This window comes from Lonchura striata, chromosome 4 (genome assembly GCF_046129695.1).
Source record: "Lonchura striata isolate bLonStr1 chromosome 4, bLonStr1.mat, whole genome shotgun sequence".
Classification (NCBI taxonomy): domain Eukaryota; kingdom Metazoa; phylum Chordata; class Aves; order Passeriformes; family Estrildidae; genus Lonchura; species Lonchura striata.
This window is the reverse complement of record NC_134606.1, coordinates 48,669,707-48,692,506: the sequence shown is the minus strand read 5'-3', so window position 1 is coordinate 48,692,506 and position 22,800 is coordinate 48,669,707. Positions and strand designations below refer to the sequence as shown.

The 22,800-nt window shown below is 38.8% G+C and overlaps 1 protein-coding gene across 1 annotated transcript in view; it reads right to left on the bottom strand.

The window, feature by feature from the left end:
* Positions 1-22,800, bottom strand: part of MANBA (mannosidase beta) — a 51,789-nt gene that overhangs the window by 1,951 nt on the left and 27,038 nt on the right. Inside the window, exons 10-17 of the mRNA XM_077782959.1 lie at positions 21,824-21,910; positions 21,157-21,324; positions 18,987-19,205; positions 17,534-17,698; positions 15,696-15,840; positions 9,315-9,457; positions 7,350-7,607; positions 201-5,142 (exon numbers count right to left, since the gene is read on the bottom strand). Of these exons, the coding sequence (XP_077639085.1) occupies positions 4,918-5,142; positions 7,350-7,607; positions 9,315-9,457; positions 15,696-15,840; positions 17,534-17,698; positions 18,987-19,205; positions 21,157-21,324; positions 21,824-21,910 (1,410 nt within the window). The 3' untranslated portion in view covers positions 201-4,917. The remainder of the gene's footprint in view (positions 1-200; positions 5,143-7,349; positions 7,608-9,314; positions 9,458-15,695; positions 15,841-17,533; positions 17,699-18,986; positions 19,206-21,156; positions 21,325-21,823; positions 21,911-22,800) is intronic.

Here is a 22,800-nt window from a genome sequence, read left to right as displayed (position 1 = left end):
TCTCAGCAAATTTCTGATGAGACAGCTCTCCTTTGGGCTATCTAGAATCTCCGTTAGTAATTGTGCTCATGAGCAGTGTTTCTTCTTGTCTGACATCAAATTCTGAGATGGTGAGTGTCCTGTAATTTATGTTGGCCCAACTAAACAGAACGGGCATCAGAGTTCATGATGAAAAAGCCAAGAGGGTCATTGTCACTTACTTCTAGCCAATTTTTGTGACACAAAGATGGAGTGTTGACAGTGTGGTTCTTGGCTCAGCTCAGTCTTCAGTACCCTGGGTGTCACTCCTGAGAAAATGAATCAAAATAAACCTTGAAAATGGTTATGTTTAGAGTGGTAGCTGCTGTAATGAATTGAACTATGACTAATGAAAAAAACTTGTGAATTAATTTTATAATCCAGCTGAATTACTGAGAACATTAATTACTTCCAGAGAAGATGAGTAATAGTAAAAGTGCCATTCTATCTTTCAGTCCTTATATCTATAACCCTCATCTAGGCAGTGTCTAAGGCATATAGATTTTTGTACAATTAATGTACTTCTCCAGTGTTCTAGTTGTATTTCAGCTCTAATAGAAACAGGCAAAGGTTCTCATATTCCAGGAGTGGAGGGGGCTTTTTGAGCCCCAGGAGAGCTGTACAATTAAAACACACCTTCTGCTTCCAAAGAATTTCTAACACAGTTCATGGTGCTGGCAGAGATTTTTACTGAGGTTTCTACAATCCTGCAGGTCACCAGGGCACCCTGGCTGTTATGCACACCTTTTAGCTTTAGTTCTGACCAGCTCTGCTTTTAAACCACCTGGATCTAAATTTCCTTAAAGCCCTTCATGACCAGATGTTGTTGCATAATAGCTGTTTATCAGGTTAGTGATCATCCACAGGAGGGCCCCTAGGCCCTGTGTAGGGAAGTGTATTAAATGACAGTCTCGTAGCTTCTCAGTTTCAGTGTATTTATTAAAAAGGCTTTAATCTTTTTAGGTTTTTTCCCTTTGTTTAGAGATAGAAAAATACTACTGAGTGTGTCTGTCTACACCTGGCTTATAGAGAGAAACCTCAATCTGTATGTGCAGTGGAATAGAGCTCACTCTGTTATTCTGCTACTCTGCTGTGGTAACAAACATCAGAAACTTATAGAAAGCAGCAAAAGTTGTGACAACAGATCTCTTCAGATTTTCTCTACATCTGATATAAAATGAATGATTCAGAAAGTTAAACTGCTCTTGATTTTAGATTGGCTGCTACAGCTGTACGTTTCCTGGCATCATCTTGGTATGTATGTACAAACTTGGAAATCACTAGTAGTGGGAAGCTCTAAGCAGCATTCTGAGATTCTCTGGATTGCAAGGATAAAGATCTTACCTACATGTAGTGGTGTATGAACTGTCTTTTCTCCATTGCCTGGAAAGTAAAATGCTTTTTTCACACATTTAAGGAAAAAGAGTCACTCTCCTTGCTTCCCCCAATTACAGTGACAGGAATGGTTGTGCCCATTTGCTAGCTCAGTGTGCAGTGGTCAATACTCACTCACCATCCACAGCGTCTGGCCTTTCTGGATGATCATGTCTGGATGAAATAAAGCCGTTCTAGAGTAATGGCAAATGGCACAGGCCAAACTTTTGCTGGCTTCGAGACTCCTCCTACAACAAAAGACAACGCAAGTTAATTCCCAAGGAGTTGATTTTCTCCTTTCAGCATTATGAAACAGCCTGATGTCCCACTTGGAGCCAAGCTGGAGTATGTTTTTCCAAGGCTGCAGAGGATTCCCATGGGCTCATTTAAACCTATGTGCTATAGGATTTTTCAGCCATCCAGTCACCTTTGCCATATAGACAATGCAGGAGAGCACTAGCTCAGGTACTTAAAGGTCTCTGCTGACTGACTCTACTTCTTATAGAGATGGCCTTTTTTCATTTAAGTTTTGGTTTTCTACACTAATTGAATGAATTTGGGGCTTTTGTTTTGCTACCTTATAACATCTGACTGGAAAGCAGGGTTATGTAAACACAACTCTTGGATTGAAAACGGTTCTAAAAATTTCAAACCGTGAGTTCCTAGTACCCTAAGTAGGTAAGAAAGAAAAGAGTGATTCTGTTTATTTCTGACAATAAAAAGGCTTGCTTGTAAGCTTCAAACCCCAGCTCTCCTGTACTGAAAATAAAGTCAATGGCCCATTTCTCTGCTCCTGACACTGGTTCAAGTCACTGAAATGGTCTCGCTACACATCTCCAAACCAAAAGGGAACTAACAGAAGTAACAGTATGGAAGAAAGATGTGCCTCTAAGGCAGAAAATTTGTCCAGACCACAAGGTATGCAAACAGCAGGTAACAAGAAAGACTAACAGAACTATGAACAGTTACTTAGAGAGCAATTTTTAGATATATTCGCATGCTTCTTTCCTGGAGAAGATGCAGAACTTGAAAAAGTTCCAAGGACATGCTTCAGTAAACTGGAGAAAAATAAGTCTTCCTTGTGTGTCAAAAAGTACAAACTGGTGCCCTCCAAAGCTCAAAATGGTCTCTGCAAGCCCAGAATGTGTTCACACCTAAATCCCAGCCAGAGAATGGTTTTAGGACTACAGATTAGCCAACACCATACAGTTTTCTTCCCAAAACTGTTCTCGAGTTCTGTTCTCGAAGGGCATTTGTCATGGCTGTGGGGCACTCTGGCTGCTGCTTTTGCCATCAGTGGACAACAGCCCAGAGGGGCCCAGGAGCAAACAAAGGCCATCAGCACAAGAGAATTCACCAGTCCTTAACAAGACATGGCAAGGCAGCAATGAAAGAACAATGGCACGGCCAGTCCCCTCGACTGCTGCCACCAATAATGTAAAGACACTGAGGACAAGCACCATAGCTACCAAATGCTCTCCTAAGGCTCCTGCTGCCAAACCCCCATCAACAAGAATTGGCAGTACAGGTGCTGCTGCAGCTGTAACAACACTCAGCTGGCAAGATGGGTACGTGGATAGGAGGGCAGGGTACCAGTGCTGCCTTCCCCATTTCTGCCCCAATCTGAGACAAAGGCAGAACAATGTAACCAGTATAGCACACGATGCCACTGCTAAAGTAACACTGGTTAACTAAAACACACCTTACAGCCACTGCTGCATGGTGAGAAAACAGCTTCTGTAAATATACACCTGCTACAACACCAGGAAACCAAAAGAACATATTAAGGATATTAAAACAATAATGGCAGTCAACCTTCCCCTTTAAATTCTGTTTTGAGTTCAAGTATTTGGCTTAAGCAATTGCTAATCTTTCATAATGGCACCTAGTGCTGAATTAAAGATTTTCATTGAAAAGAAGAGACCTACCCCTCAGGGAGCTCCTGACCTTCAAAAACAGCAATAATTTAAAAAATTGCCCAAACTTTGCTCTGTCAATCTCGTAATTGCAAAAAGCAACAGGGGAAAAAAATAATAGAATGCTGTTATGTATAACTGTGTTGGCAGACTTCATTTGTATAGCCACTTCATCGCTTATTAATCATGTACTACATCATTTCTTTCAAGATTTTGCCTAAAAATTATGACAGGCTAGATGAGATCACAGCTATCCAAATTAGTGAACAGGTTTTGCTTCTAGCAATCCAAAAGTTTTTCTACATATCTCAGACTTCACTCATATGCTGAGACAAATATCACTGATCTCCAGATAGGTCTCTTGATTGTCTCTAAACAAGTGATTCCTCCAAAGTTTTATTTATTTAACATTATTAAGTGCCATTTTGAAAGTCTATCTAGATGTTGCTGGAAAAGACATTTCTCCATCAATGTAAAAGAAAGACATCGAGACTTGCTCTTTTTCTAATACACTGCAGCAGTACATAATAATCATATTTTCTCCACTTTTTTTTTCTTACCTTGTATTGACTTTACTGCTGCTTTGATTCCACCTTGATTCCAGGACACCAAAAAAACCAGAAGGATTTTTCTGGTATTGTTAGCCCATGATGTCTCTCAGAATAGCTTTTTAATTTCCTTTGTCAGCGCCTGCATTTGTTAGGTTTTACTCATGACTGTCATTTTTCCTATCTATTTTACAAAATCTATAAACATTGGCATATACACATCCATATTTGGATTGTTTTCATATCTTCTTTTAGTTAGGTCTTGTTTTGAACCAGATCCAACTACAGTTAGTTGTTTTGGTGACCCAATAAAGCATTTGTAAGAAACTCTTAATTAATCATTTCCCTTTCATCTACAAGTTCTTCCTCTTGCTCAGGAGTATGTCGGTTTTGGTTAACACCAAAGCATCAACATGCTCATTAATACTGCGATCACAACTCGAGTCTGAGTTCTCCAGTGGAACACAGAGCTGCTCCCCCCACACGTGCTCCAAACCCCCCACACCACGAGCAAGTAATGCCCACATGCTGCTTTTACGAGAGCGAGGGACATCAGGGACAGAGCTCGTTCAAACTCCACCTACTGTGATGCTGATTCTGCTCTGCAAGAAAATTAGTATTTGCCTGGGTGGACAGAGGATCCTTGTGGAACCCCAGCAAGATCCCAGCTGCATTTCAAACCACAGCTGAGAGACAAGCCAAATGTTTAGCAACCTGCCCATGGAATGGCTCCATGGCCTAGTGGAGGTAGTCCCAGCTTCCCTCCCTGTCCTTCTGCCTTGCTCCCAGCATACCTTGCTGTTATCCTAAAATGAATTTCCACTTACAGCATAGTGAAACTAGAAAAAAATATGGATGTGCTTTCAATACACCACATATATTATGTAAACTTTGCTGTTGTTAATTTTAACTGCTGATTCAATGTAAAGATAACATGACAAGAAGAGACAGTGTGTTCTTCAGTGAGCTCACAGTGCACGTCATTTCAGCTTCAGCCAAATTCTTCTTATTTTTTTATCTCCTCCTGTTTCCTTCTTTATTTAGAAGGAAATGAAGTATTCTCAGACAACATCCAGTAGGGAGGTCAAGATTAGTGAACTTTTTAGCTCTTCAACACTGGTAGGTTCCCAAGGATAAAACACAACCATTTTCTTCTTTTCAGTCATGAGGAAACCATTATCACTAAATCTGCCTTTTATACTCCCTACATCCAGAGTAACAAAAGGAGCAATTGCAGTGGTCTGAAGAACAAATATATAAATGTCATCTTGTTGGGATACAGAGGCCTGAAAGAGAAATAAAAAATATGTATTATTAAAAAAATACATGTTAAAGGAGACCCCAGTTACACTTAAACTGGGAAAGACCTGCATGTCAGTAAAACAGGCTGAACAACCAAATTTGATCATAAATAGTATTCTTCATATGTGAGAATTATGCAAAACCTACAATATTACTAGAGCCTTCCTACAGAAAAATACAGATTGTGGAAAAATGCCAAGAAGTATTATTCCTTTGCCATCTTCTTATGAGAATAACTGATAATCTGAGTAATTTTATGAGAATAACTGTAATCTGAGTTCTACATAGCACTGATATCCCATACTTACTGCAGTGAAAGAGATTTGTCCTTTCACCAACACTTCACTCAATTTATCAATTCACATCTACTAAAAGAGCTTGCCCTTTCAATTATGTACATAATAGAAATACACAGAAGCAAAAGATGGTAAAAATCCTAGTAAGACAGAAAGACTTAATGCATCATGCCAATGAAGCCCTTATACTTAATTTAGCTATATATTTTAAAAATAGTTGTAAAATACAAGGTCAAGGTATAATGTTTTGTATTAAGTTCTATCAGTACGTAAATCTCAGAGAGACTTTAAATCCCTCCAGGATACATTTTCATGCAGCACTCACGATTCACCATAATGAACGATTATGCTACTTAACTTTCAAATACCAGTTAACCATCTATAAAAAAAGAACAAATTACATTCAGTGCAGGCATCATATTCCAGTTACAAGAAAAGCAACACTATTCATTTTTGAGAAAAAGCACATATCCTCTACACATTTTGTTTCCTGAAGAAATATTAATGCTTTTGATGCTTTTTAAAAGCAATGCTACGAATGGTAGCTCTTGGATTAGCAATGTATTTGAAAGCCTAGTTAATTTATTAGTAACTAAGTATAGACATACTAGCCTCTCCCAACACAGTAATTTTTTAAATCACAGCTGCATTTCTTAAATGACCACTTTGCATTTATCCTTGATAGCTATCCTTATTAGTTAATATTGCAAAGACAACACCATTAAAATACAGAGGAATGAAATTTTCCAAAAATGCTCCAGTTGCAGAGCTTTTCTTATTGATGATATCATTCATAAACCAAAACAAACAAAAAACCTCCCCACAGCATGACTCAGACTCCAGATTATACCACTAGATGAAAAAGAATTAAAACAGGCTGATTTCTTTTCTTTGCATACTCAGGAGGCAGGCTGTGCTGCTGTGAAAGAGATAAGAAGAGAAAATCTGGCCCATTTTCTTTTTGTAAAGCAATTATGCTGGTCCAGATTCAAAGAGATTAGACCTCTATTCCCCCCTTGTTCAGTTTAGTGCTAAAGAGCAAAGCTGTAGTTTGAAAGCTAAATGTGAGAACACAAAGGTCCCCCATCCTGCCCATTTGATGATTAAGAATTTTCCAGTAAGATGTACATGCTAAGAATGGAGGTTTAACGAAATGTGTGCACACACACACGCAGGGCATGCAAGCTCTCTATATAAACAGCAAGCTTGCTAGGAGCAGAAGAAATCTAGGAAAAAACAGCAAATTGACTAAATGACCGGGTTATATAACACTGATGGATGATTTTTTTTTTTTTTTTGCCTGTTTAGAAGACTGACATACCAGCTATTAAGAAATAATCACTATTATGCAAATCAGAACCCTTACTGGAGGGCAGGGATTTGAAGGAGGAAGAAAAGAGCATGTAATACTACATGTTAGCAATGTTACACTGATCTGAGAGCATGAGCACTTCCAGAGGAAATTCTGCTGATGATAATGCACTCCACACTCAACTGAACTAGGATCACCTCATCCTGATACACAGTGCTGTCTGCAAGCCAGAACAGCTGTTATGATGCTATTTGCTGTCTAGGGACAAAAAAGAAAGAAAGGAGCAATGCTGCAAGGTGGAAGACAATCTAAATAAATGAAAGGGAGACTTCATTCTTTAAAACAAAAACAAAGCTCAGACAAAAAACCATGAACAAACAAACAAACCCCAGCAGTCTTATCTGGATAGACATCTAGTGACACCAGAAAAAAATCCGATTTTGAACTCAACCTGGAAGCCAGAACAGCAATAACTAAGGAGAGAGAACATTCAGTGGAATCAGACACTGCATAGCCAGCAAACAACCCAAAACAGTAGGATTAGTAAAACTAAACACAGTAATTTAGCATGATTGATGCTTACACTAAGCTGGGTCTTCTCTAATCCCACAGCATCCCTGAGTGATGAAAGGAAGTAATGGTTTGTAGGACTCTGGAGCCCATCTTCTCCCACGAGACAGAAAGTAATAACACAGCTTTTCCTGGTACAATTTCTGCATCTTTCCAGAAGGTCACTGATGGACTCCTTGTAGATGGGGACAGCACTTTGTGCTTTAACAGTCACACCTTCTTTGGCAAGGGTGCATACGGGCTCCAAAGAGCTCCAGGCGTGCACAACGACCTATGAAGCACATTGAGACAGCACAGAGCTTAGAAGAAAGGCTACATCTGTAAAACAATGCAGCATCCTAGATTTCAGATTGTGCATTACAACAGATGTTTTTCTGACAGCACCAGATGATTTCCACCTAGCAAGAAACTACACAATAGATACAGCATAAAAATTAGATCATTCTAAAAACCTAACAAGAGGGCCATTTCATACAGTCTGGAGCTGCTCTTGACCTGCAAGACTTTTTTGTCTTCTCCAGGTTCCTTGAGAGGTAGAGATTGCCAACTCCTACCAAGGGAGTGCTGGGAAATGGAATTACTGAATGAATAATTTGTTGACTCCTTTTCCTCCGTTCCTGGATTAAAAAAAAAACTCAAAGGATTTTCTTGAGATTGCTCAGCATTATCTGATGCAACCTAACTGGGTATGCTAGAGTTTCTGCTTAATCACTCTTAAACAGAAGCAACCTTCATCATCTTAAAAGGGATTATGAAGGTTATATGAATACAGCAAAATACATTCCCAGACATCATCCATGCATTACGAATACACCCTTTTTAAAGGGCACAACTTGTAAATTAAGCACTTAATGAGAATTACAACATTCTATTTCATAAATTTTCAGTTATTTTTTGCCTTAACAGGAGTGCTGCAGTCAGAAATAGATCTTAACTCCTTTCAAGAGTTAAGTTCCAAATCTTCATGAAGTGCAATATACAGTTTTCATCAGAACTATCCTACTGCCAACACTTCTCTGCTGCTATCAGAAAATCTGAATTCATGTCTGTTAGAATAACTCAGACCAAAAATTAACAATTTCATTAAATGCAGTCCCTACTCTAAAAACTGAGCATCCAGAAATCGCAACCATTTTCCGTGCCATATATTACTCCATACAAGTAACCCCATAAATCTGAAAAATCATGGAAGCCCACCAGACAGTACAATAATCTAGGAGCTGACATACTCATACTACTAGTGAGTTATTCCAGGTCTCGAGGTCTGTTTTTCCATCCTTCACACTATTTTCACATGGGACACACTTTATGTGAGGAGCTGTATCTCATAGTGGAAAATGGTCCTTAAAGTCATCTGGGGTCTGGCTGCCATATGATTAATAGCAACAAAATGTAACAAAATCAAAAGGAAGACTGCTGTCTACAAGAAAACACAGCAGTCCAAATACTGACTTTAAAATCCTATCAGTTTCTATAGCATTATCAGAAAACATTATAGGCATCAATTGCAAAATGGTGATATGCATAGGTGACCTTCCAATTAAAGATGTGCTGTTCATATTTCAGAAGATAATCCAGTCCTTTTTTCCAAAGCATATAGTCTGAGTACTGGTAAGTAATGGCACAATCCTTTCTTCCCCCCTGCTTAATCAGGTTATCTAGCTCTAAGACCCAGGGAAGAGTTTTGTTAAGTAGTGAGGTACCATTTCTCACATTTGTTCTATTTAACCACCTTTAAGATTTCAACAGTCATTTCAGCCTTATACCTACAGGCTATAAACAAAGCAATTCCTTTTTCTGTGAAGCACTACACACTACTTTAATAAAAGTTAGTGTTGCCCCTAAGATTAAACACTGGAGTTGCATCTCACAGTGCTTGAGCATGGCTTTACTGAAGCTTGTCTGTACAAAGATGCTCTTATTTCAATTTCTCACATCTTTGTAGGAGGCACACAAGAGTGAGGTAGGTGTCACTTACCCTCAAAGTCAGCTTGTGGTCCTCATGAAGATCTGAGACACCATAAATGTGCAACATCCCTTTATCTTCATAGGCCACAGGCAGCAGTGGTGCAAAGAAGTTCTGGGCAAAATAATGGAGCAGTTTCCACTTACCACCATACTCTAAAAACAGTTAAAAAGAAGAAAGACTGAAACTGAATCCAAGGTTGCCTTGTCACACATTCCTTGCATGTGCTTTCTGGTCCTGCTACTGGCAATGCAACAACCCCTCCACCCTTTTTCACCTTTACCAAGTGCAAAGAAAGACTGAAAGTACTTTTGCTTCTTTCCAGGCAAGGCTCTGCCCTGGAAAAGATCTGATGCCCTTTCAAGCTTTGAGCTTTCCCTAAAGTTTACAGCTTTCTATGTGTCTGTCCTGTCACTGCTACACTGTCATTCAGTTAAAGGAAGCCTTGAACACAAGTGACAAGGTTGACACAGTATACCACACATAAACCAAGCAGCTGGAACATCTGTGCTGTTGAGAATCCAGACAAACACACTGGCACTGCCACAGAATATCACTACTATAAAAAGAGACAAGGTACTTATACAAAGTGCTCTCTTCCCCTTTTTCAGTCCTCTGTTCAGTTCTTTCGTACAGGACATCAGTAGCAATAAAGACAAAAATAAGTTCCCCAATCAAAGACAATTGTGAGCTTGGCAAAACAAATTTGCCAAGATCTAGAGACAACACCTCCTCCATGGGAGTTAGTATTCATGACAGACACATGACAAACAGTTCACATTGCTACTTTAATGGCAAGCTGTACCTCATTACTGTAAATACTTTGGAAGTCTGCCATTAAACTGGAAAAGCCATCAATCTCTGCATCCTCTCCAAAAAAAACAATTTTGCTTTCTTGCTTTGCAACACTGACACGTAATCATTTTGAAAGAGAAGCTGCATCCATTTCTTCCTCTATTAACATTCCATCTAGCACCCACTATCTGCATTTTAAGTTTGTCCTTGCTCAACCACTATTCAGTCACTGAAATGGCTCTAAAAAGAAGTAGAAAGTCAGCTGCACCATCTCACAAGGAAAGAAAAGTTAGATATTAGCTTTATTCTTGTTTCTGGCTCTTTATACAACAGGTTTAAAACTGATGTGTGCTTTATGATGTATGAAGAATATTCTTAGTGAGATGTTTTTGTTGTAACTCTCTTAGTAATTGCTCTCTTAGTTTTGGTTCTTGTACAAAGCTTTTAGCACTTTCAAGGTTTGTTGTGGCTTTCCCAGGGGGGCTTGAACATGCATTATCTGCACTCCACATAGACATGAATGAACTTGATGAAGAATAAGTGCATTAGCTTTAGTTTAGCACCTTACACATACCTTGTTCTCAGCAAGTTCACAACTGGCTAGCTTGGAAAACAAGAAGCTCATATCTGTCTGGAAAACCCACACAAGATTGAACTGTGCTGTAAGATCAGTCTGCTGCCAGCAAAAACACCACTGGCATTCAAGTTAATTGCACTGAAGCAAACCAAAAAGATAAGGCTGGAGGAAAACTTCAGGAGAGGCAGCTGCATTTCTTCAAAATAGACAGTCGATAAACTGATGAACATACTCAGTATATTGGTGCTTCTTAGTACAGAACTGTAGAACCATTTATTATGGAAAAGATCTCTAGGATCAAATTCAGCTGTTCACCTTCCAAGTGCACCATTAAACCATGACCCTAAGTTCCCATGCCATAACTGTACATCTTGTAAATACCTCTAGGGATGGTGATTCCACCAGTTCCCTAGGCAGCCTCCTCCAATGTTTGACAACACCTTCAGTGAAGAATTTTTTCCTAAGATCCAATTTAAACCTGCACTGGCACAACATGATGCCACTTCCTCTTATCCTGTCACTCATAAATGGAGAAAAGGGGCCGACTCCTACCTTGCTAGGCAGTTGAAGAGATCAATAAGGGGTGTGTGGGGGTGTGTGTTTGTGTGTCCCACAACACTAAACACTCCCAGCTCCCTCCGCTGCTTTCCACAAGCCTTGAGCTCCAGACACTTCCTCTGCTCCACTGCCCTTCTCTGGACACGCTCCAGCCCCTCAATGTCCTTGTAGTAAGGGACTCAGAACTGAACACAGAATTTGAGGTGCAGCCTCAACAGTGCTGAGTACAGGGAGACCAATTCCTTTCCCTACCATTTCTGGCCACAGGCACAAGCCAGGATGCTCTTGGCCTTCTTGGCCACCTGAGCACATGCTGGCCCATGTTCAGCTGCTCTTGACCAGCAGTGCCAGGTTCTTTTCCATGGGCAGCTTCCCAGCCACTCTGCCCCAGCCCATAGTGTTGCCTGGAGTTGTTATGACCCAAGTGCAGGACTCAGCACTTGGCCTTGTTGAACCTCATTTAACTGGCCTCAGCCCATCGATCCAGCCTGTCAGATCTTTCTGCAGAGCCTTCCTGCAACTCTCACCCTATTCAGTGTTGATTGCAAACTGGCTGAGGGTGCATCTGAACCCCTTGTTCAGATACTTGATAAAGACATTAAGCAGAGCTGGTCCCAGTACCGAGCCCTGGCAAATCCCAGTAGCGACCTGCAGTCAGCTGGATGTGAATCCATTCACCACCACACTCGGCCTCGCCCTCCAACCAGTTCATTTTCATGGTGAACAGTGTACTCATCCATATCATAAGCAGCCAGTTTCTCCAGGAGAATGTTGTGGGAAATGGCATTAAGGCTTCGCTAAAGTCTAGGCAGACAACAACCACAGCCTTTCCTCATCCAACTGCATCACTTTGTCATAGAAAGAGATCAGGTTGGTCAAGCAGGACCTGCCTTTCAAAACCCTGTGCTGGCTAGGTCTGATCCCCTGGTGATATCAACAAAGGTATGCTCTGGCATTCCAAGGACACTTCCTGAGAGAAAATATTAGTGGTTTAAAGAACAAATCTACCAAAAATAGGGGGCGCTAACAAATTACTCTTCAGTCATTAAACTGGAAAAGATGGGAGATTCGGACTGGGGATGGATTATCTGAAACAGAATAAACACGGGGGGCAGTATCTGATCCAACAAACAAAAGCTATGGGCCTTGTATGAGAAATGGGTAGGGAGAGTCTGGAAGGGGTTGAAATCTCTAAAGCCCTCAGGACTGCTACAGGACTTCCTGGAATTTCAATTGTCAATTAATTAAATTGACAATGCAAAAGATGTTGCTAACTGCAGAATCCAGGCAGAGCTCACCACAAGCTCAGACAAGTTACCCAGCATGGTCTGAAGTTTCAGCGCCTGTTGACTTGAATTTTTTTCCTGAGTGTAATTCACATAATGAAAATCTAGGCTTCAGCTGTCTCATATATGGAAATGAATAATGCAATTGATGCAGAACATTTTCTGCTACTTAGTGTAATATAAAATCCTGTTTCTTTTTGAATTGGTCCTTCTCTCAATCTCTGCTGTGCCTTGATTTCCAACTGGATTACACAGCCACACTGCAGAGGGAAAGAGATGAGGTCTGATACCTAGGCAGTAGAGATCCTCAAAAAACCTTTACGGCGAAGACTCAGAGCGAACATAGTATTAAACTTCCACAGAATAACCCAAGCAAACAAGAACCCCAGCCATCAAACAAATTCAAACAAACCACACACTTAAAAGTTTGCACCATCTCAAAACCCACTCTACTACTATGACACCCATTGTTTTGGAATGTTTGAAACATCATTAGTCTGCTTAACTGAGATCAGATTTTAGACTGCTATTTCCCTTCCCGAAAAAATAGAGCCATTTTAAAGAGCCAAATCTCAACTGCTGTAGCAGTTTCACACAGGAAGTGTTTTCCAAAGACAACTTTTCCAGTAACAGGATCTTAATAATACATTTGTCAAAGTAATTTCAGACAGCAAGGAAAACTGAAGCTAATTAAAAAGCCCATATTTTTCACTTCTTGTGTTGTCTTGATTTCCACAGGACCAGAACTACATTCCTTTCTTTAAGAACAGGAAAGTTGCATATCAAATGCACCATGAACACACACCCAAAAATGGATGTAAAAAATCTGGAGGTCAGGAAGTTATCATGAGAAACCGCTGGGTTTAAACTTTCCTGTTACAAACATGTATGCCCAAAGGCAACAGTCAAAAGTTATTTAAAATAGTCCTAGAGTGGTTTTCTCCTCCTCCCACATTTAAAAAGATTCTTACAGAAATCCAAGTTCCTCGATTTTTCTTGACTAAAACAAGGGATTTGCACTCTCTGTGGTATTAAACTTCAGAACAGGAAACTAGAGTTAGGTTTGTAGTGAGACCCCAATACCCTTTTTTCTGACTCTTCCCTGAAGCCTGATGGCAGGAGTGCAAATAAACAGACCTCCCTGAAATTACTTTAAATTAATGACTTCACACCATTAAATGTAACCCGAGAAACATGCTGCTAGTTCTCTCCTCACCTCAGCCTCATGAATTCAAATCAATTATTCTCCATAACAGCCTGCACCAGGGCTCACCAGGGGCTCTAAATATTGAACCTGCAATAAAAGCCAGTTATCTGCTCAAGGGAATCTCAAGACTACCGAGTTGGGTACCTCAAGGTGACACTTGTCTGGGAGTGTCACAGCACTCCACCAAAACATACTGCAGAGATGCTAAAGCATCCAACATGGCACAGCCAGCTTCACAGCTAGGTACTAACAGTCAGAACCCAGTTGTGATAAAAGCTGTTTACTTCTGAGCTGAAGCCAGAAGTGCTATGACACAAGTGCTGTGCTGTGTTTTCATTCAATCCAAGCAAACATCTTCAAGGTAAAAGTTAAAAGGAGAAACATTTGCTACCTTCTTCCTTCCCCACCATGTGCAAACATTTCTGCTTTGTACCAGAAATTATGTAAGCCCCTCCATGACTTTCTGCAAAGTAACAGATTTAAATAAAAGCACTCATTGATACTACTGTGCCACCTAACAAAATGCAGAAACGTGTTTTTGAAGTGCAAATAAAACTAATTTCTCCGAAGTCTTGCATAATTTCAGCCATTAGCATTTCAAAATCCCTCTACCACACTGCCTAATTAAATGAATATTAAACCTTTCCTCATCTCACTGAGGGAATACAACAAAACAAAGGGACAGCTGTATCTCTGCTGAGCTTCTTTCTTCTAAACTTCAACAACATATGAATAATTCAAGTATTTGATAAATATTCTACAGTGATGCCATCTCTGTACTCAAAAAGAAATTTATGGTCTCCACGACCATTACATCTATCAATACACCTGTCTTTACAAAGGGACACTTTTCCAAGCATCTTTTTCTCTTGAGGCACTTAAAACCTACCAGCATCACTCATTGCTAGAATCATAAAAGAGAACATTATTATATTCCATTTCCTAATACAAGTCTAGAAAGTCCAGAAAGATAAGCATCATAGCTGGACCACTGCCTTAACATTTAAATAAATTAGCCTCTTTCTTCTACTGGTTTTTGCTTTATTGTTGCAGTTATTTTGCTTGGATTACTTAAAAAAAAAAAAAAAGGGAAAGGGACAAACATCTCCCAGAAAAAACGGGGGAGGATGGTGTGGGTTAATTTTTTCCCAAACCCAGGTCAAATGCCATTTTATTCCAAGGGTACATCAAGACTGTCCATAGACAGTCTTACTTTTTCTCTCAGCTTTTTCTAGTTTGCTCATATTTTTTCACACGTGAAATGCTTAAATAAAGATATTCAAAACCAAAATATGTGAGAAAACTAAAATTGAAATAGAATCAACCCAAGTCCTATACAGCTGCCATAGGACAACTTCTCCATTTCAAAACGGTTTCTAGACAAAATGTTTGGAACATGAAACACAGCCACTTCCATCACACCACACATTCCTCATTCTTCCCCTACTTCTTACTGCCTAAGTGACTTATCTCTTTATATGTCTGATCATTTTTGTGTTCTATGAGGAAAAAATTCTGTGTAAATAGCACATTAGCAGAATAAATTAGTCATGAGGAGTGATTCACTTCATCTGACACCAAGTTAGACATCAAATCTCAGGCAGTCATCTCCTATAAAAAGCTTCTCAGAACCTATGCCAGGTGAGAGATATCCTATGAAGTTCTATGAAAATCAAATTCACAATGGAGAAGATAATTCATTCCAGCCCCAAGACAGCAATGGACACAATGAATCACATTTGGAGATAATCATCTCTCCCCCAGCTGACTACAGAAGAAACCCAGATGCTCTGTTTTTATATCATAAATCCCATCGTGTAATGCATTTCTAAAGGATGGACAGAAATATGTTCGAAGTTTGTAAAGGTACTCAAGAGACAGAACAGAGCTTTATTTCTTATTCTGATACTTCCAGATGAGGAAAGCACAACTGGTAGCTGGTGCTTTTTACCAGACTGTCACAAACTTACCCAAGGAAGCCCATGAAGGAGCCTGCCAAATGTCATTGAGTTGCCAGTACAGAGCTCCCATTGTGTGTCCTTCTCCATTGATTATTTCACTTTGACTAAAACGATAGAATTCAGTTTCTGTCTTTATACACTGAGCCTGCATCACCTTGGTCAACAAAGAGATAACAATTATTTTTGGCACATTGGATTTTACTTTTTTTTTCAAAACGTGTGAATAGATTGATACACAACACAGACTTCACAGCAACAGCATATAACTTTAAACTTGAGCTCTGAGGAGTATCCACCTGCAGTGCAGTGGAACTCTGCTGGAAGGAGATCTATTCCTAGCAGCTCCCAACAGCTTTGCAAGCATTACTCTTCAAGAATCGCATATGGGGCTACTTCCATACAGTGAAGATGGTCTTTGGAAGGCAAATTGAAGATAAGGAAAATAAAATGAAATTTAAAATAAGTATTTTTTTAATTGATTTAAATAAACCCCTCCAGAGGGGTTAAAATGATGTTAAGCTGCATTTCCTTCTGTATACATTAACTTGGTGTCTAAACCCCTACACTCTGAACTTACATTCTCACTATACAGTCAAAACTGTGCATCAGAAAAGCAGCCTTTTTTCAGCTGCACTCCCACTCCTTTTCTCCTTCACATCAGCTAAAAACCACTTTTCAGAATTTTTCATTGGCCAAGTTCTCAATAGGTGCTAAACTGACTGATATGTTCTTCACATAGGTTATTATTAGGCTGGGGAAATATAAAGAAATTCTTAAAATAAAGTTAAAAGTCTTTAGGACAGTCCAAAAGGTAAAGAAATTACTTCTAGTTAACCATTAAAGCAAATTTGCTTTCTTTATCCTTTTTGCTATCCTTATTTTGGTATTAAATTGTTTAACCTGTTAATAAGACCTTAAAAGACATAGCCTTACAGAAACTCTCACAGCTTTTTTGAGTCAGGACCTCATGGTGCAAGCTTTATCCCGGTTTCAATTTCAAGGCATTGTCTATCCTTGTTCTCTTGTCAAGAGTGACAAAAATTCTCAAGCAATTTTGCTTTTATATAAAACTTGCTGACAGCAGCTCTTAAACATTAGAAACTTAGTGTGTAGTTATTTCCATCAAGAGTGTTTCTCAAATTCTTGAAACACTCCAAAAATTAACAGCACTTTCAATTTGCATAATAGCATTAGAAAGTTACTTAGCATCTTTTAAAAATTGCACAGAAATCACAAATAAAGAAGCAAGCATGATGTAGGACTACTATGAATTAAAAGCAAAATACATGCTTCTGACTTGAAAAAAACCCCAACATGTATTCTCTAAAATATCAATATTAGAGTCCACAATAAAATAAAAGCTACTACTAATCTAATTAATAGAGAAATACATTATTTGGAAAAAATCTTGCTTCCAAAGTTCACGTGTTCCATGTGGCAAAAATCAAAGCAGTGATCCTACAAGGGGCCACATGAAGAACAAAACATGGAACAGGGAGTAACATGCAGCACTGGGAATAATCTTGTACCATGGAAGCCCAACACATCCCTGCATCCTCTCCCAGCTCGGAAGAAGAACCAAGGCAGCACATACTTTCAGACAGACTTTCTCCCAGTTTCTGGGTAATTCCTTCATTATTCCAGCCCTTCTATCATGGAAATTGGCATCTCTCTACAATAAAAGAGAGACAAGCTAGCTCCAAATTAAACTGGACTCTCCAGTTCTTCAGAATGGAAACTTTCTGTATGATGGAACACTCCCTAAGGGACCAGGTCCAGCTCTAACAGCTGACAGAATTTAATGGAACAAGTACTGACAGCTACTTCTATGGAAGACATCATTGTACCTGAGTGAGGTAAATCATATCTTTGAACTGCTTTACAGGATCTGAGCTCTGGGGAAGCTTGAAATGACGCCCAATCTCTTGAAGCATCTGAATATTGCCACCTTCATGGTGCTGCCGATGGAGAGAAAAATTGCTTGTGTAGGACCAGTCCTCAGGGGAGGAAACCTTTTAAAAACCACAAAAATAAGGTATCTGAATGAAAAGGTAGAAAGTACATTTAATGACAGCCAGGATATTGAGGAAAGGATATCCATTACAGCCTACTGATATAATCCAAAACCTTAAAATTGGTAGTATATTTCTACAGTGCCTCATGCAGTCATGCAAAGGTTTCTAATCACTAACAGCCTTTGCTTACAGTCCTTGTACAAAAAAATGAAAACAAACATTGCTGTTGAAGCCAGAAGAGCAACTTTTGGCTCAGTGGCATTTAATCTAATTGTCCTAAGCTTTGGGCTGGCCAAGGGACCTCAGAGTTTTGCTTGCATTCATAATAAATCAGAAACATCTAGATTAATATCGAAGAATATAATCTAGTCAACCACACTGAGGTATAAAAGTTATGTAAGTCAGTAGGGCTACAAATTCTAATCATATGTCGATACATTTTCAAACCTGCCTCTGATAACAAATTACCATAAACCAGATTTTTTCAACTAAAGACAACAGAGCAGCCCAACTCATTAAGTTATTATTGCCAAGTTTTCATTATAATTACTCTCTCGAAACATTCTTATTAAATTTTATCTTTTTAGGCTGGATTGGATAATTTTTATTGTTATTATTATAGATGAATGTTCTGATTATGCTTCACATAATATGCTTTGCCCAGCAAATTGGAAGAAAGATTCTGAACTCCTTTTGCTTGCATGCATGAATATCAACTTCCCTCCCTGGACAAATGGACAAACAGCGTGTTATGTCTCTGCTCCACTTTGACAAGTAAGACAGAACATATAATATCTAAATTTAATGGAGACAAAACCAAATCCTCTTACATGCAATGCATTAAGAAACAGATTATTTAAATGAAAGAAATTGGTAATGCATAGAAATCAAAACATTTTAAAATTCAGTACAATTCAGCTTTTGTCATGTTTCTCTTCTTTCTCAAATACATATCCCCCAGACACCACAAAAGTAAACAGATGTTAGTCAAACATTACTGAGCTATACATAGAATTACTACCAGAAATAAGAGTTTCGTAATAGTTTCTCATCCAAACCAGGCCCCTCTTGCGACATCAAGGTAAGTATATTGAACACAGAGGAGGGAAACAGTATGGTTCCATTCCCTCCCTCCCCACCAGTACACACCTCTATCCTATGTACGCCATACTATGCCTAACAACACATTACTACAGTTTGCATGCAGAAGTTTTTTGGGAAAAGATTCATTGCTCTCACTAAATGAGAGCGAAGGGGACAGCAAGGTGTAGAAGCCCAGCCTTACCTTTTCAATTGTACTGAAGGAAGGCCAGGACTGAAATCCATACTCTGAAGCAAAACGAGTTTTAGGATACACTGTCCAGTTCCAGCAGTCACTGTTGTAGTCATAAAAGTGTGTGTCACCGTAATGGGTGTCATAAGGATTCTGGGAGAGCCAGCCTTCTTTAACTGACTCCAAGCCATTGGTGGGACTGGATGTAACAAAAGGACGACTCTTATCTTCCTGAGATTTAAAAAAAACAAAACAAAAATACAACCCCCTTACAAAGTGATTGGCTTTTACCATCTGAATACACAGACCACTTTTTGAAAAAAAGAGCTTGGGGGCAGGGAGACCGTACTTCTTCCAAATTTCTGAGTCACCACCTAGGACACATTCCCTTTTTATGTCCTAACATTCATCATCTTTACTTACTTAATTAGCTTCTTACTTATGTTCTTGGAGGACAGCTGGGCATGATTCTGCTTGCTCTGCTGTTCTGAGGGATTCTCTCCTCACATCAAGAGATTTTCTATCTTTATATGCCTCTAAATTCTTAATGAAGGCTATTTAAAGTGTATCTTGTGAAATATATACTCAAGGAACATTAATATTTGAGTACTACAACTTCTTTATGGAAAATTATTACTTTTGCAGTGTTTTTGCAGGATCAAGGCCATGATTTTCTCCTTTCTTATTAAACAATCACCTAAATTTAGTCCTAACAAATCCAAGATGTTCTGCTTTTAATGCTTGCATGGTATCATTACAGATTATTGTCATTTTAGCTTGCTCTGTATGCTAAAATGGATGAGACTACAAGAAGGGTTACATTTCAAATTGTTCAGAGCTGCCTTTATTTATAGTCTCAGTTGACTCAGAATACTAAATCTTTTAACAATAATCTACAAAGTACTAAAGAAATTCTTTTGCAGGTATAATTCACTTAACACCCTACTTCTAGTTAGATAGAGGTCCAAATTAGTTACCAGTAACAAGTTACCGCAATTGGCTCGAACACAGTAATGGACTCACACATTTGCTTCATTTTAAGAAACAATCCTGTTTCCCCATCCTTCTTTTTTCCTTTTTTTTCTTGGTGTGAGTAATTAATAATTAATTGAAACTATTTACTACAGGAAATCCTGCATTCCCTGAAGTCTTTAGCTCAAAGGTAGAAGCCTTTTCAAGTTACCAACTCCAGCACTACTGGTAGTTACAGGTTTCCTCAGCTGGCTTGTATTACACAGGACCTGAAGTGATCTCCCTCTGTGGTTCTTTTTTGCACTCAAAATCGTTATTCAATGGATTTAAAATAAAAATGGGTCTGTCTTGGATGGCAATGCTGCACAAGTACCAAGCCAGAACACCTCACTTTGTTGCATCTACACTGGCCACCCAAGTCATGTAGCTAATCACAAAAACACCACAGCACACCTTTACACAGAGCTCAGTACGGAAATTAGAATCTCCTCTTCTAAGAGGAGAAATAAACCCAAAAAGCCTGTGCAAAATGGGTAGTGCCAAATCACACTAGACTTAATCAAGTATTCCAGGTGTTTGTGGACTGTGTACTCGCAGTTTAAATTTTGCATCTAAATATTTTACTTAGTCTTCACATACTGTAGAATACCATAGATTTTATTTACAAAATCAATAACACAGCATGAGTTCAATGTTTAGCATCTCTTTTCCTTTACCTGATTAGAACAAGAAATATACAGTCATATACTGAAGAAGTAACATCTTTATAGATTTCTTCAACTGCTACTAAAATACCTGAGGGTTGTTAAATGCTTTTCACAGTGTTCTTCAACAAAATCAGGATAAAGGAAACCTCATCATCTAGATTAATTAGTCAATGGGCAAGCTGACTTTTGTCCACTGGAAGTGAAGGCACATGTGGACATGCTAAAAGCAGGAAGGAAAAAAGAAGCAAGATCTACTACACTTTAATGTCTTACTTAACACATCACAAAATGTTAAAGACAAGTAAGTTAATTTTTTTTTTTATTTGGAGAATAACTCTTGACTTTAGAGAGTTGTTTAGAAGAGCTTGGAAAGGGCAATTTGTCAAAATGCTCTTCCTCATGTCTAAAAAGAATTAAAAGAAAAAAAAGGTAATTCCAGCTTGCTCCAACATTAAAACCTTTTGCCAAGCCATCTCCTCCTACAGTTTCTTGAAATTACTTACACTAAGGACTATTTCACGTATGTTCTTCACATAAAGGGTCACATAGTCTTTGATATAGACTCCTATGTCAGAATAAGGTATGGAGAACCAGTTGCTTGCAATTGCTGCTTCATTTTCATTGTTACCACTCCAAAGAATAATCGATGGATGAGATTTTAAACGTCGCACCTGAAATACAACTTACAGTTTCAGAAGTCAAACAAAATTACTTATCTTAACAATTAACTTTTTAAAAAATAATCACTTTATTACTAGCTATATTACAAGTCCACATGTATATTACATATGCTAAGCCTACAATTCCCATTTTTTGCCATATGGTTCACTATTCCCACAGCTTCCCACCGGGCTCAAAGTTTTGTAATATGCACCTTCAGAAGGGAAAACTTCTAATATGCTGACATACATCTGCCTTATGCACATGTGTACCATCCACTTCTACTCAGCTATGTGTAAAGGATAAATTCTGTGTGGTTTGGTTGACTAACTACTCCTGCAAGCAGTCAGAGGAGTTCAAGAAGATTTAGCAAGGTTACATTTTGTGTCTGCTACATAAAGGTACACTATCAAAAACTTCAAAACAACCATTTTTGGAAAGCTAACTTACACAGTCAGTCAATGAAAAATAGATAATGTGAAATAGAGCTTTGACACGTGGAAAAAATACCTGATGAGAAACTTCTGCTCTTACAGATTCTAAATAATTCTGGTCAGTTGGATATAGCGCACACGCAAACATAAAATCCTGCCAAATCTACAAGAGAAAGGAAAGATTTTAAAAATTGTCAGTAATTTACTTTGCATACTTAAAAAATGTATTGGGATGCACAGGTCTTTGTTCAGACAGAAAACAAATCACATTCACCATAGGGCTCAAGTATGCGCACAGTCCCCACTGGGGTTATCCTTGACACCAGGATTATGAAATAGGAATCAGGTCCTGACAGCCTACACTGAGGAGCAGAATACTGCTCAGTAGATGAAGTTCTTTAAGTTTCAACAGAATAATCAGAAACATGAACATGTAGCAATTTGCAGCTGAACAGATCAATTTCATATTTACTATTTTGCAGGTATAACACCAAATCTCCATTACTTAATGAGAAGAAGCATTAATTCTTCTGATGTGGCATTGAGCACACTTAACAGACATTAATGTGTACTTATTAAGAAAACACCTCCATACAAAATGATCCAAAAATCAGCAAATCTGGCACAGTAAGAGGGGCAGAAACAAACTACATGCTTGAAAAACAGAATGACCTTTCTCTTCAAAGAAAGATCAAGTAGAGGCTGCTAGAGAACAGCAAGCCTTTCAATTCAAGAACAATGAACTCCATTTGTACCTTGCAGGAGAATTACAAAAATGGGAACGGAAACCCAATGAGATGGATAACATTTCTTGTTTACCTGTTTTGTTTTTTAAATTGCAGTAACCTTGAGGCTCCTTCTAGTCTATCTCAAATGTTAATGGAGAGACCTCAAGAACAATCATCTTAACCCAAAGGAGTCTATAGCAGACTCCACTTTTCTAAACACCATGCTACATGGAGAGAGACAGAGACCAGCTCCTCATAGAATTTCATTTTCATTGCAGTGAGACTATGCTTTTCCATGGTTCTTTTCAGCACACATTCCCTAAGG